This window comes from Caloenas nicobarica, chromosome Z, assembly GCF_036013445.1.
Source record: "Caloenas nicobarica isolate bCalNic1 chromosome Z, bCalNic1.hap1, whole genome shotgun sequence".
Classification (NCBI taxonomy): domain Eukaryota; kingdom Metazoa; phylum Chordata; class Aves; order Columbiformes; family Columbidae; genus Caloenas; species Caloenas nicobarica.
This window is the reverse complement of record NC_088284.1, coordinates 97,350,211-97,369,799: the sequence shown is the minus strand read 5'-3', so window position 1 is coordinate 97,369,799 and position 19,589 is coordinate 97,350,211. Positions and strand designations below refer to the sequence as shown.

Below are 19,589 nucleotides of genomic sequence, written 5' to 3'. Positions count from 1 at the left end.
CCCACTGAGATCCAGAATATACAAGGAAAAACATTTGAAGCAAGAGATCACGTTTTCAAATACACAAGACTAATTTTTTTTTCCCCTGAACATTTATGAATAAATACGAAAGCTGCAGCCACAGAGTTTGTCACTTGTATGGCTGTGTCATTTTATAGTAACTTGTCTCTTGAAACAAGACATTCACATAGGGGCAGAACTTAGTAGCAAGTTCTCCTGGAAACAGGTGTCCTTAACAAGCTTCTCCCAACCCCAGCCGTGTGCCATGACTCCAGCACCCAGCCAGAGTGTGTTTGCTTTCCAGAACACAATTGCCTTGTCTCTTAATCGATATTAGCCATACAGGGCCAAGGGTCCTGTTCAGCACTGTAGTTGAACAACTACTTAGTTTTTATTGGATGGCATGACAGGAAAAAAAAACATCGTGATGATTCAAGAAGTGCTGATGATTATTAGTAATTTCAAATGTTAAAATCTATTCGGTATCAGGCTCTATCCAATATCAAGCTAAACTCTGTTCTTCCATTTAGCCAAACATTTTCAACCCATGCTTTGTGGAATCTGAGTTCAAGTTCAACCATCATACAACAGTTTCATCAACTGTTTTGTTATCTTTGACTAATAAGCCATCTGTCAGGGTATCATCTACCAAAAATAGGTGTTTGATCCGATTCTTATTTGTTATACTGTCAAGAAAACATTCACTGAAGTTGGTGATTAAATTCAGGCAATGTTCTTATACATCAGCAGAAAGTCAGGATTAATTTCGAATTAGCATTAAAACATTTCCATGGTTAAAACATTCCCCAATTTCTCTCATGTTTTCTTTCAATTCATCTCATTGTATCTTAACATGCAATTTCTTTAACTTGTCCTTGTTCTACATTCTAATTTTTATCTAATTATTATGTAATGTGTATATTTTAATCTTTATATATTGCATCCTATTCAACGCAATGCAAAACCAGAAAGTTAAATGGTTGAGCTCAAGAACCTCAGATCATTGAAAAAGGACTTACCTCAATCAAAATTAAAATTCCTCACAAAAAAAAAAAAAAAGTTGTTCCTTACAATAGAATTCAGAGCTGTGAGCCAACACCTGCCTAAGTTACAGCCTTCTTAGGTTTAGAAAAGAGAGGTTTGACAGTCATTTCCCACTTCATTATGAAATATGAAAAACATGCAGAGCTTTAGCTCTGAAGAAACTAAGTTATTTAACAATGAAACACCACAGTGGCTGACCGACATTTTTATAGCTACTGCTTTGTGGCAAATACTGAATATACACCGAATAGGGAAATAGGTGACTTCACGTTTTACCACAACACTACAGTTGTTGTCATGATCACTCTCAACAAGAGCACGTGCCAACATTTTTCCATTGCTAATCCTAATTATTAAAAAATTACCATGTCACAAACCAAGATTTTTTGTCTTAACTTTTATTTTATTCTTTTGCAACCTGACCAAATGAATAGTACTTCTGTTTGACTACAGTGAAACAGAAGTCTGTATTTCCTTTGCACTTTCCTACCTGAAAAAAGCCCAGTCAGGAATCCTTCCTGACTCTGGGTAAAAAAAAAATTACATCAAACTAACTTTTACCTTTTTCCCTGTGACAATGTGTTGTGCCCCTATAAAGATATAAGGTTTCTCAGTGTCAGGAATTCCTGAAATCATGATATGACTCTTCTAAGCCCTTCATGTAGGAAGTTGGTATTAGTTTCAATTCATTTAGATTTCTATTTAAAAAAAAATCAAGAGGTTTATCTTTTCAAGAGCTGTACTTTGTATCAAGGTGATTTTTCAAGTAGGGAAGATTTTCACCATAGAATTGAATAACAGGTTATAGTGTCATAAGGCATTGATCTATTATATCACTGAAATAAAACCCAAATGATAAGTAGCAGAGATTCCAACTTTCTAACAATCTTATGCTCCACAGCATTCCCAGGACAAGGTCTAATAGCCGTGCTTGAATTCTTTTCTATTCTCACCACCACCACCCACAAATCATTATTCAGTTCAAGCCGATTTCGTTAACTGAATTTTGCTGTGTTTGTGGTTTTCCTTTTTTTTTTTTTTTCCTACGGCTAGCCAAATTTCCTTAGTTCATAAACAGTAAACAAAATGAACTGAAATTGTTTTATTGTCAGTGTCTATTTGGGGAGAATTCATGGATTAGAACTGTGTTTTGGCCATGTGCTGTACAAAACAAAACAAAAAAAATCACTGGTACTGCTGGCAGCTAACAAAGACTAGGGAAGTGGTACTGAGCAAACTGGTTTCTTGGTAAATTGGCTGCAAGCAAGTATATGAAATTATACATCAAAGAATAAAGAGCAGGTGTTAATCCTGAAGTGGAAGAATCTATGTGAGAAAATAAAGTGGAAAGCAGAGCTGCTAGGAGCCTGCTGGATAACCAGCTAAAGGTGAACCCCGCTGCAACACCAAGGGCAGTACACAAATTCCATCCATCAGCGTGAAACAACAGAACGAGGACGGTGAGGATGCTACAGACAGGCTGGAGCACATCAGTACTTGGCACTGGCGTGACCTTTTCTGGAACAGCGTGTCCTGTTCGATGCCTTTGCTGAAGATGCCTGTTGATAAACCGAAAAGAGTTCAGGGAAGGGTCAAAAGAATGATTACACTGTAATTGGAAAGTAAAAGCTACAGCTATTTAGTTTATCAAAACAATGGTTAAGGAGTGATTTGATCATAGCTTTTTTTTTTTTTCTCAGCAGATTGAAATATGCATCCTCAAACTTTTAAGCTGCACGATCTTCTTTCTTCCCTCCCAGGTTTTATGCATCTTGGTGTCCACAAAAGTTACATAAAATGGTGGTCCTGGGACTGAGTTAAAATTAGATCCAGAGATTATATTTTCTAGGTAGAATTTTCACTGCCTTTCAATTAGTGCTTTAATTCACTTAAGTAACCTGTTTAGATACCCATAGAAAACAACAACAACAAAAAAGGTTTAGCAAAGTGGAAAAGAAAGGGGAGGAAAACCGGCAAATTTAAGAAAAATGTTAACAACACTGTAGTAAGAGTTCAGAAACAGGCTTCTTATTAAAATGAAAAGACTGTTTTAACAATCTTGGATTAATTTACACCACACTAGGCACAATACGGGGCTGCGAATAAGTTCTGCATTAACATTAAAATGCATACCATTTCTGGATCAGAAGCATATAATTCAGCACATTCTAGTAAAAAGGCTACACATAATTGTTCGTCTTACAGAATCTAGAAATTCAAACTGTTCACCTATCTTGCACCAGCCTGTATAACCGCATCAATCCAAGGACATCAGTTCTAATTTTAAAAAGACACCTAGCAGAGCAGCATCTTATGTGAAAAATGACAGCCACTAGTGCTTAAACAGACACTAGACAAAAAACTGGGGGATTCTGAAGTTATTTTTGAAAACACAGAACCTAATTAAGCTTTGACCGAAGGCTATGGGTGTTAGGTAATTGGTTTAACCCAGGAGAAGGCCCAGAACAGCATCTTCCAGCTGATCTCCTACTAATTTCATATTATTTCAGCTTCATGTATTTAGTGGAGGAATCAACAAGAATGAAAATGGCATCAGTGCACTGGTATGGGATCCATAAGAAGTTTTCAAGATGGATTTCCAGAGCTGATATTATTTTGACAGCGAGATTTTGTTCTTGGTAGAAGCAAAGCCCAAGGGATCCTTCAGCCTCACTCCGTATCATGAAGAGCTGCCCGTACTTTCAGGACTGGGCACTGCTCTGGGGTTCAAATCTATGTTCCCATTTCTGTGAAGTTTTTTTTTGCATCCTGTGTTATTTTCTAAGGCAGCAAGACCACTTGATTTCCATCCACACTCTTGATCAGATACTGCAAAATGACAAACAGCCAACTCTAATGGCTGCCTTTACGTTACCTACGTACCTGAAATGACAAATAACCCAGCTTTGTGTTTAGTTAATATATTCTTAATCCTTTGTTGCTGATATTCGTCAGAGCCTTTGAAAAGCATCCACCTGTGACCTTTTTTCAGTATGGGGATTTGGCCCAGGCAAACATGCAACAAATTACTTCTAGAAGGAGGTACCATATTATTAGATCCAAAAAATATCCCTTCCAGATACATTTCATGCATTCAGTCTGACAGATTTCCTAAATGGCTGTATTTTTTGAGGTGGTAATTTCTACAACACGGAATTTGATTTTGTGCAACAAAAATCGGATTAGCTTGAAATGACTCTTTTTGAGCAATAATTTAGATGTGCATAATGATAATACTTTTATGGCAGAACAGTCAGAATTTTTATTTTCTGTTAGTGTTATCTAACTGAACAAAATGCCTGGAGCTACAGTAAAGAACAAACATCTCAGACAAGACTTTACACAAAAATTTTTCACATTCCTGAGGAAGATACCATGGAAAGCATGTGAAAGGAAATATTTTTCTCAGTCAATCCAGGACACTGGATGAGATACTAATTTACCCATAAATGTTGAATACATAAAAATATATCTGCTGACAGCCTATAAATGCAATTTGTCTGAGACGATAATACAGCTGATTTTTTTTTATAAACTAAAAAAGAATAAAAAATAAAACCACAAAATGCCAAAACCACAGCTCTGTCTTCCTAAATAAAATGGCATCTTAATGGCATTAGCCCTGTCTAGGAAAGATCTTATTTTAAGAAAATATCTGTTTAATTTAATTCAGTCTGCCTCTTATCAAGCTTCATTTAAGATCTTCTAAAAGTGATTAAGTCTCATATCTTTTGATTAGGACATTGGAGCCTACTCTATTTTTTACTCCATCAAAATTAAGATACTGTGCTTTTCAATGAATTTACATGAGGTTGTATTAAAATCTTAGCAAGGGAAAGCAGGGTTAAAGTCACATCCAGAGTTCATGGGAGGATAAGAAAGACTCCAGATGGATGCTGATTAAACTCTCCAGCAAAGACTAAGGTCTTCCTTAAACATGAGAAATGCTAATTCAGTGACATTACTGCAGCCTTCCTAAGTGCCACCTCTGGATTCAGAGAAAATGGAGCTGGAAAGGATGTTAAACTGTCTAATCCAAACTTCTTCCCGAGATACTTCAGCCGAAGTGAAGTACAGGCCATCCATCCGCAGATGCTGCGAAGGGCCATTAGTGACTGCCCTTCACATGGAAGCTGCTGGGAGTGACTGGATGACTTGGAAAACCTTCCAGTGTAATTCTTCAGAAGAAGATCATGGGACTGCCCCTGATGCAGTGTTTAGCTGTTTGGGGAATGAATAAGGACTGGAAGCCTCTCAGGAGAAAGGAAAGTGTCCACATAAAAGGCTGGAGGCAGGGCAAAGGAAAAAGAGGGCAGTTTAACTACAGAACCAGCAAAACAAGCAACATGGCCGCAGCTGAGACGGAGAAGCTTGTCAAACTGATATCGATCCACAAATCACACACAGAAGGAAGAAGCTTCTTGAAAGGCTCCTGACAAGACGTGTTCTATGTCCGAAAAACACAGATACAGAAGGCAGTTGCTCACTGTTGTTCACAAGCTTGCACTTATGTAACCTCTTTCTGTTAGAGTGTGCATCAGTGAAACTACATGGATGTTGTGTTAGAAAAGATTATCAGCAAAATTAAAATCTAATTGGAACATCGGACTTGATATAGGACAATTAAGCAATTGAAATAATCTACTCCAGTATACAACAGAATAGCACAAAAGCTACCCCCTACTTAGCACTCCTTGGAGCACATCTAGAATAATGCATCCTGTTTGGGGAGTCCTCAGTAAAAGAGAGATGTTGATGAACTGGAGTGAGTTGAGTGGACAGCCACAGAGATGATTGGGGATGAGAACACTTGCCCTTGAGGAGAAGTTGAGGGAACCGGGCTTGTTCAGCCTGTGGCAGGCTTGAAGGGGACATAATAGCAGCTCTCCAGTGCTTGTGAGGAGGTTACCATGAAGATGGAGCCAGGCTCTTCACAATGGTGCAATAGTGGGCAAGAGACAAGTAGAGACAAGCAAGGTGCTAATCAAAGAAAACCCTTTTTCACCACCAGGCCAGCTAAGCACAGGTGTCCTAGAGCAACTATGCTGTCTCCATCCTTGGAGGTTTTGCAAGATGAGACAAGATAAAGCCCTGAGTAACGTGGTCTGACCTCAAGAGCTGCCCTTGCTCTGAGCAGGAGTTTGGACCAGAGATGTCTTCAGTTCTCTTCGTGTGACCCAATGATCACAGATACTCATGAGTGCTCCAAATTCGTGGCCTTTTACTCACCCAAAGCATATGAAATGCGTCTCTCTTCAAGACGCCAAAAAAAACGATGCCAAGGGCAGAGACCGCGGTTACCGGGCAGCTCCTACCACCTCTGTGCTACACCCGCGCACAGCCCTGCCCGCACCAGCCGCCACAGCCCCCGCGGCGTGCGGGGCGCGCCTCAGGACGGCGAAAGCAGCCGGTGCCGGGGTCCGATCACTCCCGGGGCGCCCTGCCCGCGGCGCACAGCCAGGCACAACCCCTCCCCGCCTCCGCTCGGGTGCTCACCGCAGGCACCCCTCGAACTTTCCCCCGCAGCGTGCGCACAGTCTTTCCCCCCGCCAGGGGAAAACGTGCTCTCGCTCCCTCCGTGCAGCGGGGCCGGGGAGGCGGGCAGCCTGCCTCCCTCCTCCCTCCCGCCCCGGCTCGCCCGCCCGCCGAAGGCTCGCCGAGGCTCCCGCATTGCACCGCCGTGCCGTGCGCGGGGCTCGGCGCTGCCCACCCGCGCCCCGCCGGCGCCCCCGTCCCCGGCTGGCGGTATGAGCGCCGGCGAGGCGAAGGAGTATCTGGCCCGCAGGGAGATCCCGCAGCTTTTCGAGGTAGGCGAGGCGGAGCGGGGGGAGCGTTTTCCGCCCCGTCCGACGGGGTGCTCCGCGCTGGGACCCCGCGGCGGGCAGCGGGCTGAAGGTGGCTGGAAGGACGGAGCAGTCAGAGGCGGCTGCGGCGCGCGTACCTTGCGCGGGGAGCGGCGCCGCGGAGGGCTGGCCCCGGGCCGGGGGCTGCTGCCGGGAGACCGCGGCTCCCGGGGCCGGGCCGAGCTGGCAGCTGACGCCGCGGGGCCGGCGGGGAAGCGGCTGCCGGTGCCCACCTGCGGGAGCCACCGCGGGCGCGCAGGCAGCCGGGCGGCCGCGCCCCTCCGCACCGCTGCGGCGGCCGCGCCTGCCCTGCGCCTGCCTCCGGGGGCAGCGAACTTGGTGTCCGCACGGCAAAGGACACCCGGGGCTGCTCCGCCGAGGAGTTCGGGCGGGGGTTTGTCTTTCAGGTTTTCTCCAGATTTTCATCAGTCTGGGAGACAGAAAAAACCAAACCACAACTGTTTAGTGAGGTTTAGCTTCCTACAAGTTCCCTGCTGCTAACGATTGATAATTACTTCTCTGTGAAAGGGGGATTATTATTTTTTCCGAATCAGACATCCTGCCACCTGTGTTAAACACACACATGCAGAGCCACATGTATTTTCCCTGGTCTGTTCTGAAGATGGACATTTTTTAATGTATTTGAAAATTACAGGACCTGGACCATGCTAATGTTTTACTAACACGTTTAGAATGTGAATGGTTTAACGAGATGCAAACAAAACTGTTTTCCTGTAGAGGTTCAGAGCTTGAGCTGGCACATTTTAAAAAATGGTGCATATCTTCTGCAAAAATACATGCCTAGTTGCTGTGATCGGTTAAGTAGTATAATAAGGGCATAGATGCATATAAATTGTATCTTATTTTATAAATACATATGTGTGTAAATAACAATTGTTGTATAAACTGTAGTTAACAAAAAACTGAGCAAATCCTGAATTGGAGCTATTTATGTTTCTTACTAATGACTGTGACCCTCTAGTTTTTTGCATAAAAATTAGGAAAAGCACAAAGGAACAGGAATCATCCTGAAAGACGTATATTGTTAAGAGTGGGTTGGCTGCACTTGTCTTGTGCAGAGGTGAAATGATGATTTAGGTATCACTTTGTCAAGGAAAATCAATTGCCATGTGTGAGAGGAGAGCCTGGCATTCCTCTTCCACACTCCCCATAATGCCCACAGGTACAGTGGGTGTAGAATTAATACTGTAGACAGGGGTTTTCTAGTGACTGGGAATTTCTGGTCAATTAAACCTGAAAACACCTATGAACTTTGGATTCAGGGTTTTTTTCCGGTACTGATCAAGATGAGATTTGAGTATTTCTTGTGATTTTGAAAAATCTTTTTTTCATTATTTGTTGAAGTGTTGACTCAAGAATATGGTTAAGATACTTGTGAGTATGCTGGTCTTAGGAAAATATACGTTTCAGTGATCTAATAGACTACACAGAACACGTAACTTTTGTGGCTATCTAGCTAGTGCACTGCTCTGCGTGTATTTGCCAGTAGTGGTTCTAAGAAAAATATAGGGCACTTTTTTATGATTTTCAGTTTGTATTACAGTGCAAGCAGACAAATATAAAGACATAGGCACGAGCTTCCTGTTCCGAATCGTTTTTGTGACACCAGCAAACCAAAATCATACAATTTGGCAGGCCTCACTTTGACGCATTGGCTTGAAATGGAGAGTCTGAGGACTCATATATAAGGAATACGGGGTTTCTCTGTGTAAATTAAAATTCAAAGTGAGAGTGCTTGTTTTTTCCTGACATCTATCATCACAGTGTGTATTTCTGATCTTACATTGCAGAGTCTGTTGAATGGATTAATGTGTTACAAACCCGATGACCCAATTGAATATTTGGAAAGCTGTTTGCAGAAAGTGAAAGAGCTTGGAGGGTCAGAAAAAGTAAAATGGGACACTTTTGTCAGCCCAGAAAAGAAGAGCCTGCCTCCACTCAATGGAGGACAATCCAGGAGGTCTTTTTTCAGGAATGGTAATGTATTAAGTATAAAAATGATTGTATTTCTTGTGCTGTGCGTGGTTTTACATCCACTACTGAATTATTTTACACTTACTTCTATAGCAGATCAAGCTTCATTCTGATTTTCCTTAGGCAAAGGACTCAAGGATTCTGTTTCCTTGTATTTTGGCATCTGTTTTTCTCCTCCCAGAATGGATGCTATGCAGGAGAGGAAATTGTGATCATTTTGCAGCCTAATGATGAATGTTTGCTGTGCAAATATTTAACACATTAGTGGAAAGATTTCTCATACCTAAAACATTTGCAAAGATGGGGCAAAGTTGACTCAGTGCACTTAGTTTATATTTTTAGTTGGTCCTTGTGGACAACATACATAATAACTTCAATGCAGTTATACTAGGTTGTTTTTCTCATTTATATTGGAGCTATATGCTAATTTACTAAATACAATGTAAATTATAAACATAAAAACCTGACGAAATCTAAGCAAATGTCATACCAATACCTGTAATTATTTTATTTGTAATGTTGCCATACAGTAATTAGCTCATCTTTCAGTTGCCATAGTTATTCTTCCTTGCCATCCAGCATTTCACTAAACTAATTAGCAAGAATACTATCTCTGTCTCAGTGTACTACATGTATTACCAAAAGAGTTCTGCTTCACAGTACAGGTTATCTGCATAACAGAACACTTCTCAGAGGCCACTGCCAAACTCCGGGTGCTACGAGCAGGTTTTCACAGAAAAGCCGATGTGCTTGTAAAGAAACAGCAAAGAAAACGGACCAACAGTGGTTCCAATTTAATAAATCAGCTAAAGAGGCAAGGAATATTTAATATAGTAACAGCAAGTACATTGTGAAATGAGGAGATAGTTATACTTTATGCTTATGTATTATACTTATTTAAATCTGCGTACGCAATGGATTTTGAGTTTTCCGTGTGTTTCCACAATTCGCAATTTATCTTACTATTTTACAGTGATGCCTGATAATTCTAACTTCCCATACCGACGGTACGACCGACTCCCTCCAATCCAACAGTTTTCAATAGAAAGTGACACCGACCTCTCTGAAACTGCTGAGCTTATTGAGGAGTACGATGTATTTGATCCTGCAAGACCTCGACCAAAAATTATCCTTGTCATAGGTACGAAGGCAGAATCATTTTGACAAGATTTTAGTTTGCCTTTTTATTGGTACTGCAAATAAATTGAATACCTTATATGTATTTAAATACAGTTTTTCCATCTGCCTTAGTAAGTGCTGTACCCCAATAAGAGTGTATCAGAAAGTGGAATAGTTTGTGCGGAGGGTATAGCAACCCAACCATAAGCGTTTTATGGGTTGCAGTGAGGACTTATGGTCACGTTCTGTAGACCGGATGCCTGTTAGCAGCTAGAGCTCATGGTGTGCTTATGGAGCACATCTGCCAGTGTCATTTAATCCAAAACGAACCTGACTCATGCATTTCAAAACAGCTTTGCCATGTAAACCAAAGTGCTCTTCCAAAGCGTGCTCAGGATCTGATCTAAAGCACTGTAGTAGATGTACTCAAAGCTGCTCACAAAAATTGTATTTAAAAATATTGGATAAACCAGGTGACAAGGAACTGTTGTCCTCTATATTTAGAACCTTTAAAACTGATGGGTATGTCCAGCTGGAGTGAGTGGTCATGGTCACTACTCCATTGCATTGATAAATTAATCTCTAGATCTATTTGGTGAAAGAATCCTGTACCATCTTCAAGGAGAGTGAGAAATCAGTTAGCATTAGTTAATTGTGCTCTCTTCCCAAGTTCTCTCTTGGGTGCTGTTTAGCATCCTTTCTAAGCCACTCATACTTTCCAGGCTCAGACAGGCATACTGTTTATTAAGAAATAGCTGCAGTGTAAGTCTAAATCAACATGTTATTCTGTTTCTGAATTTAAGTTATTTGAATTAGTTTCCTTGTCATCTGGGATAGTCGTCTTTCAAAATTTTACCATCAGGCCTAGTTCTCTGATTCTCTGGACTGTTTAAGTAGTTACAGCACACGTGCCATGTGATGGAGAATCAGATTTTTAGTCTATAAAGCCTTATTTATATTAAAGAGAGATATTGCTTCCGTAACAGAGACTAGTATGTAGTACTGTAAAAGAGAATAGAAACATCTTCTCTGTATTATAGAGTGGGATCGCTAAGAACAGCATGTCTTCTAGGCTCTGCGTCCAGCAGTTCTCGGAAATGTGATATTGGAATATCCTGGAAACAGAAAACCCAGCATTTTTCTAGATATTCATGGTATGCCAAAAGAATCGCTTAGGCATTTGAATTTTCTTAATCTTTCATTTCAGAATTACAGATCTCAACATGCAAATCTCTCCATCTACCATTGAACTATAAAGCTTGCATTAGATAGAGAAATAATACATGCCTGCCTTTCATTTTAATTAATTAGCTAGCCTTCCTTTTCATCAAGGAGAAAAACTGGCTCCTTTTCAGTGAGTGCAGAAGGCTCTTAGTGAACTGAAATCTGTGTAGCTCTGTTGCAGTAGGGTGATGAATGGAGGTTTGATCTAGCTGAAATAGAGATTGACTTTCACCTCTGGAACTGAGTGCAAGGATATTTGAAGTGAAATCCTTGAACTCCAGCATAGAGTGAGCAGACCATGGATTTTACAGAGCTTTTCTCCCATTTATATAGGGAACATTGTAAACATTCCACAAAGGCTATTTCAGATTTATTTTCCAACTGAGTTTCTCTGAATCTGCACTATATGTAGCTTAGCAGATATTGTCCAATTTTGTACAGTATCAAGAACATTTCTCCCAAATTCAGCTTTTTATTGAGAAAGCACATAAAACCGCACACTGGAAAGAATAAAATAATAACTAATATACTGAATGAAAGAGAGAAAATGAAAAAAGTGTACTATTAATTTCAAGAGACAAATATTGTGCACAAAAAAATGTGTTGCAGATTTTTCAGTTTGCATAAAATGCCAGCGAAAACTTCAGTTAAGCGAAGCTGTTTATGTCTGACTAGTGATAACTAACCATACTGCCTAGCTCAGATGGTGCTGCGCCCATGCGTTGTTGGGGGCTGAAATGAATACAAGTTAAAGACCTGTCTTCTGCTTCACATATTAGGTGAACTTTTCTTTAATAATGCATTATGCCAAGATCTTTTTAATGCTTCCATAAAGGTTGTTACAACTTCTTTGCTTTATGAAATCTATCATCCTTATAATGAACCAGGTAGCTCCCAGGCAAAAGAGAACTCGCTTGCAAAGGTGGAGCTTTTGTCCTTTTTCTGTGTTTGCAGGACAGTCTTCTGGTGAAATGTAAAGCTACAAAGCTGCAAAGTGAGTATGTGACTGCATTTTAGAAAAATCAGATGTAACCAGCCAGGATTGCACACATCTGAATCACTGGAACAATGAAGTTTCTGAGGCATTATGACACTAGGAAACTAGATTGTGTTTAAAAATGTGTGTCCTAACATATTTTGACAAACATATTTTTACTATTGATACAGCCTGAATACAAACGTCTTAAAAATTAATTACCTGGTGTCATTAGCTCCATAGTTCAGTATGTTTCTAAACTGCACTTAATCAAAAATATTTTGCTTTTATAATCAAAGTTTAAAGGATAGATCAAAGATGGTGCTGTCAGCAGTGAGCTGGCCTGTTGATTTGTTAAATCAACAGCTAGATGTTAAAATCATAAGTACTTTCAGAATTCTTATTATTACATGAATTTATTTTGAATTTACAAGAATATGAGCAAAACTGAAATTTTGAACTTCCATTGGCAGAGCTAGATTGAAACAACTACTTTATTAAAACTTCTGCGTATACAAATCTTCACTTGCAACCAGTTAGCAAACATAATTTTAGATGCTACAAATGTTGCCTAGTCTAGACATCTTCTAAGAAATATGTAAAATAATCATGCTTTTCTTGAATAATGTATAATCTCAGAATAAGTGAAAAGAATGAAAAACATGATTTGATTTTCCTTTCTTGTGAGCAGTTTGTCAGTATGACTTATCAAAGAGTTAGAAATTGATGTATAGCTCAATAAATTATAATGATTTACTGTGGGAAGAAATTTTGCCCTATGACTTTTATTTTATTACCTAGATGTTTCCCATTAGATTGTACACCAATAATCCCAGTTTGCTATAAAGGGGTATTTTTGGATTGGGAAAAACAAAATATGTGAGAAGTTTATGAACATTAAAGCAAATACTTCATTAGATTTTCTTCTGCTTGCAACTCTAAACTGAAATAACAGAAGTGCTGAACTACACTTTTTTCTGTAAAGTCTTATCTACTTGATTTCAAAAAAATTTTTTCAGCTATTTTATAGTTTTACAGAGACTGATAATTTTTCAAGTAACAGTTCTCTTTTTCTGGCATCTTTTGTGTCTCTGCAGGAATATGGATACTATTTTCCTTGTCAGATTTTCTGTTGCTAATTTTCTACATGTTACCTATATACGTTTTGCATCTTTATTGTTTCTGGGGTGCAACATAGTGTATTGCAAACTTGTCTTGAGTCTCTAGGGAAATAAACTGAATTTCCTTTCTTGGAAGTTTTGTGTCTGCAGGAATTAAGCACAGCTTTGGCTCCGGTATGTTTTGTAAACCTTTTCCTTCAAAGTGCAGTCACAACCTACTGCCCCCTTTTTCCAGTAGTTAGGATTATTGCCGGTAAATAAAGCTGCATAAATTCATACTAATGAATGTTACACATATGTATAAGCACACACATATAAGATACACTATTTCTATGTTATGCTCATTAAACTGTAATATGTGGCTTTATATGCAGAGAGAGGGTTGCTTATGGAAATCTTTACACAGAGTGAGTAGACATTCCAGTAACGAGTAATAATGCTATAAATTCACCTGGCAAAATCTGCTCCATGCAAACTGGCAGCAATCACTGAACAATGAGCTGCACTTCTTTGTGCTGTTTTCATCTATGTAAGAAAAAAGACACTGGGATTCAGTTACTCCAAACCTAGTGACTACTGGTGACATGAAAGCTCCCTGACATGTGATATTAGGGCACAGGTTTGAACCCGGTTACACAGAGAGAGTTGTAACCATATATGATGCAATACTGTAAAGCTTATCTTGCAGTCAAATCTGTATTAATTATATAAATGCCTAAAAGCTATTAATGGGAAGAATACAGAACATATAAGGAGGAGTTATATGATTACTAACAAGAAGCTCGTTGTATTCATATTTACTTACATTGCATTGCTGTATATTTTCAAGTTCATAGAAAATGTGTATTATATTTTCAGTATAATAAGTCTTAATTCTTTGTCTGTTGAAATAAAATTCAATGTTCTTATACACAATTCCCCGAAAAAGAGCTACTTAGTGTTGGGAATTAATATAAAAAACACTTGTTTTGGTTTTGCTTGTTATGCTATTTGGTACCATATGCTTTTCTATATATTAATATTTATTTTTATCAAAGCAATTCCCTGTTTTTACATGCTGGATTCCAGCTTGTGTGTTCTTTACATCATGTCTTTTTAGTTCATGCATTGTCTGATTTTTTTACATGCATTCTTGCTTCTGCTGTCCAGCTGACCTTCACTTCAGCATTTCCCACTATGTAATGTCACTGTTTTCTGTGATTTTGATACCTATTCTACCTGTGCTATATTGAAGAGTCTCTTTATTCTTCAAGTTGTCCAGCAAGCTGAACCTAACAAATTGCTCCACTATCAGATGCTTTAAGCATCAGTACCAGAAGTACACGTGGCTCAATGGAAGTCTTTGTACCAAATCACTATGGAAACATCTCAGCTGATTATTTAATATTTTTCTGTATTTTAAAATTAGAAAAGCTCAGAAACTCATGCAAGCATATTTAGGAGCAGATTTTATTAGTTCCATTTTATGACCAGTCAATTTCATTAGCTTATTTAACCAACTATGATTCTTTCTGCCATCAATACGCTTCAGACTATCTGGTTCTGTCTTTGGATTCACAGAGTTCAAGAAGGGACCAGTTCATTTGCTCTTCCTCTACTACAAATCAAGAGAAATTCCTTTCCAGGAACAGTTTTAGAATGAGGTCAAGCCTAAAATAACATTTCTTTTAAATTCACAAGTAGATTTCTATTCTTTTTTATTTTATATCATTTTACAAACTCTTACCTTTATGATCAGGTAGATGAGACCCATTTTTAAATGGCTGGTAACAAGCCATGCAACTGCAAGATTTGCTCTAATAATGATTGGAAAATTGGTGCTGATAACAAAGATTTCAGCTGTGATTGGGTACTTCAGATGAAAGACTAATTTAATGTTTTGCTTATAATTACCAATAGGTGGCCCAGGAAGTGGAAAAGGAACACAGAGTTTGAAAATTGCAGAACGTTATGGATTTAACTACATATCTGTTGGTGAATTGTTAAGAAAGAAGATCCACAGCACAAGCAGCAATAGGAAATGGAGTCTAATTGCCAAAATAATTACTACTGGAGAGCTGGCCCCTCAGGTACAACGTATCCTGTGTTAATGTTTACTTTCGAAGGATTTGTTCATGCGTATTAATGTGCACTGTGTCAAGAAAACCGGCTTTACAATATTAAATGAAAAACTTCTTTTCTCTGTGAAAGGAAACAACTATAACTGAGATAAAGCAAAGATTAATGCAGATCCCTGATGAAGAGGGTATAGTGATTGATGGATTTCCCAGAGATGTTGCCCAGGCAATCTCCTTTGAAGACCAAGTAAGAGATTCTTTTTATTCTTAAAATAACTTGCATATCTCTACAATAGTTAAGCTTCTTGAAATTGTCAATAACATTCCAAGAAAGACTAGATGTTATTTCTAACTGAGAATTGCTCTTTAAATCTTTGCAAATACATAACTACAGATCGACAAAAGTTATTGTTTTGGTTTACGTTGTATTATGTTCTGTCTGAAGACAGAATATTTTGTAAAAAGACAATGTGATAATATAACCAATAATCCAAGCCTCTTGTCTCAGTAATGAAAGTCCTCTCAAGATGAAGAAGGAAATAACATAAAATCTAACAATATTTTTTGTATCTTTGTGATTTAGAAAGGGGGAAGACATTGTATTTCCATATATTTTTGTTCAATTTAATCTACATTAAGAGAAACATACATAAATCAATGCATATCTTCACAGCACTTTTAATCTCAAGTTCATTACAGTGCATTGAAAAGACTGGAAGAAAATAAGGGTTAAAACTGCTCATTTTCTGCAAGTTTTTGGAACCAGAAATGCTACTCTTTTTTTGGAAATTTTGATTATTCTAAACTACTACAACTACTAGTCAGCTAAAACTGTATTCCTGAGTTTTATTCTCATTGTTTTCATGTGTGTATTTAAAACTAATCTAAAAATACTTAAATTCAGTGGAAAAACAAACAGCTTATGTCATTTTCTGATCAAGTGCTGTTAACATAACAGTTATGTTCACAAGTAAAGGTTGCATTTTCAGTGCTCAGTTTTTAGAGCACCCTTCATGCCGAGCATTTCAAAGTCTTTCACAATTGCTGGTGTACTACCATTTCTGTACTTGGAATTCTAAGTGGCGTTGCCAAGACAGAAGTAACAAAAGAAAGCAGCTAATGAGGCATTTCATTAGTGTGCTTTTACAAGGTATTATTCTGGGCAAAATTTAGAAGACTGAATTGAGGAAATTAAAGGAAACAGACAAAATAGTTATTACAGAAAATAGCCAATGACTGCCAGCTATATCTCCTTGTTATTAAAAAAAGAGAAGACTGGCTATTTTAAAAATGAAACAGCAGAAGTTTATTCTTAATTGTCACTTCCTTGCCTCATTTTTTTGTCCAGTATATTGTGTGATAGTGTGACTTAAGTGCTTTTCTGGTGCTATAATTTTATGACGATGTTGTGTTCAGTGAAAGAATGGGGGATGTGAAACCAGAAAAACTGACAAGAGTTAAATTAAGTGCTTCAAGTTATCCTAGGGTCAGATTCTCCTTCTACAAAGGAAAACCAGTTAAACAACACTTGAGCTCCTGTCATAGGATCCAGTAGTAATACCAGTATAAACTGGAGTCAGGAGGTAATAGAAAAAGCTCAGGCAATACCATGCTGTAGAAAGGGAGGAAGATAGATGCTACGTTTCATATATGTTTGAACCCTCCCTTTGCACCAGTGTAATATGCTTTTGTAGTATTTTCTTATTGAACTTAAAATTTTCCCCTCTGCCAAGCTGGTTAGCTCTCATTATCTATACAAAACTACATGGAAAACAGAATGACAAATGATAGAAATCATAACCTTGGCTCCTTTTACTATGTGCTCTTGCTTCAAGGATGCTATAGATTGGTCTCTGTTTATTTTTTTGGGGAAAAGAAAGGATCAATTTAGTCATTTTAGACCTGACTATATCCTCAGAGAGTTCCTTTCTTTTCAGTCTAATGGGATTTGCTAAATCATGCTCCTTAAGGCCTGATTCTGCCTGAAAGATAGATGGCTATCTGAGTCTCTCAAAAAATCCCTCAAAAAAGAGCACTTCATGTAGGACCACCTTTCAGTCTTCTCTATTCTAAAATAAATATGGGAAAGAAAAGAAGGAATCATAGAGATTTTATAGGAGCACAAGAAAGAAAATTTGGTCTGTTTGGGTTCCCCCTTTTTCACCTTTCTTTACAGCTGACACTAACATGAGCCTGTCAAAGGCCATGGAAATAAATGCACGAAGGATGTACATATTTCAACATACAACACCTGTTTAATCCAGTGGGATATGTTCAGTGTTTTGTCTTGGCTTTATGTTTTAAATAAATAAAACATGCTTGTTTCTTTAAAATTCTCTGTTTAGTAAGCCATAATGCTACACACATCAGTAGGAAGGTCTTGTGGTAAGGAAAGGCGACTATCAGCACCCGTCTTCCTTCACAGGGTGAGGCTGACAGTGATCTGTGGCATGTCAGGTTATTTACATTAAATGTGCTAATGTTTTTAAGGCACTGGAGAGTTCAGTAATTAATTGTTGTGATAATTTGTGTAGGTCTGCAATTAAAGATGCTAAGGGTGTTTTCCACAACTTAGAAATATTATAGATTTCTTGCTAGCAGTGTGTAGAAGAACAGAATTGTTCTCATGAGCCAAAAGTGACAAGATGTGAAATAATTAGTTGAAATTTCAGCAAAGAAACTTTTGATTAAATAGTAAGACACTTTATAATTAGGAGATCTACTAAGCAATGGAACATCCTTCTGAAGAAAATGGTGAAATCCCACAAAATGCAAAGAGTCAAATCACATTATTCTGTAATACGTATGACTTATTCTTACAAAAACATCCCCTGTAGAACACTGAGATCTGTTGATAAAAAGTTCTGAATAAGAACTAATTCCTATTGTTATCATTAATTTTGTCATGGGTGAATACTTACAGATGGTGTCTTTAAGACCAATACATGTTAAGGTATTTGGAAACAGCAGCAAAGGTTGTATGACACAAGTAATTTTAAAGGTTACATTTAGGACAGGGGTGTCAAACTCATTTTCACCGGGGGCCACATCAGCCTTGCGGTTGCCTTCAAAAGGCCAAATGTAATTTTAGGACTGTATAAATGTAGGAGTAGTTACAGCAACCGTGAGGCTGATGCGGCCCCTGGTGAAAATGAGTTTGACACCCCTGATTTAGGGGAACTGCCAAAAGATGCATGAAGTGGAAGTTACTATTTATTTAACTGTTTTCCCTCATTTATGATCCCTTCACAACTGTTAATTGTTTTGATTACAAGGGTTCTAAAATTCAGTTGTATGCTTTGAAACAGTGACTCTACATTATTACAATATTTGTTTCATAAAGCAGCTAGAACAGTTTGGGGTTTTATTATGTAAATTAAAATAATTATGGTTAGTTTGTGTTAGGGTAAATAGGATATGCTGGCTTTCTCATTTCTTTCAGCCATATAGGATATAGAGTAGGTGCCAGCAGGAGGAATGAGCAGCAGGGAGAAGGGTGACTGTTTATTTACCCTGTGTCACTTGAGTGTGTTGGGATGGGTATTCATCTGTAATCCCATGGAAGCTTGAAATAAACAAAGCATTTATTTTAAAAGTAGCATTTTCCGCTGTATAGCCTTTCTCCTTTGCCCTTTTTTACACAGACAGAAATGAACTCTTAAGAATATATGTAATAATACAAAAAATAAATTGTGGGGGGAGAATGTGAAGGACAAGTTATTAAACTGAATGGAAATAGGGATGAGTAATGCAAGATACTGAGAGAGCAGGTAAGCCTGGAACAGAGACTGAACAAATGTGAGGAAAATGAAAAGTCTATACTCAAAACAGGCTACAAAAACCTGACATTATTGTAGGTCAAGAAAGCATGTCTGGTCTTTGTTAATCATAAGAAGCCCTTATTGTTTTGTTACCCATCTGTTGTTCCTCTTTGTGAAGCATGATGCAGTGGGGTCAAGAAAGTATCTGGACCCAATGTCGCATAAAGGGCCAGGAAGTAAAAACTTGGAGTAGTTGTGAGCTGGCCACTGTGGTCAGTGAAAGGTGGACCAGGAGAGAGCCTGGACAGGTTTGTTCTAAATCACGTCATCTCCCCTTTCTCCACTGGTGCGTGTTGTGAATGATGAACAACTGAAAGGCAAGGCACAAAGGGCATAAAATCTGTCTTGCTCACAAACGCTAACACTATAGTTCCCTGAATGCTGTCTAC

At 38.6% G+C, this 19,589-nt stretch overlaps 1 protein-coding gene across 1 annotated transcript in view; it reads left to right on the top strand.

Annotated features, from left to right (window-relative positions):
• Positions 1-6,757: 6,757 nt before the first annotated feature.
• Positions 6,758-19,589, top strand: part of AK5 (adenylate kinase 5) — a 91,044-nt gene continuing 78,212 nt past the window's right edge. The window contains exons 1-5 of the mRNA XM_065656396.1: positions 6,758-6,851; positions 8,699-8,885; positions 9,856-10,023; positions 15,222-15,391; positions 15,513-15,626. Of these exons, the coding sequence (XP_065512468.1) occupies positions 6,792-6,851; positions 8,699-8,885; positions 9,856-10,023; positions 15,222-15,391; positions 15,513-15,626 (699 nt within the window). The 5' untranslated portion in view covers positions 6,758-6,791. The remainder of the gene's footprint in view (positions 6,852-8,698; positions 8,886-9,855; positions 10,024-15,221; positions 15,392-15,512; positions 15,627-19,589) is intronic.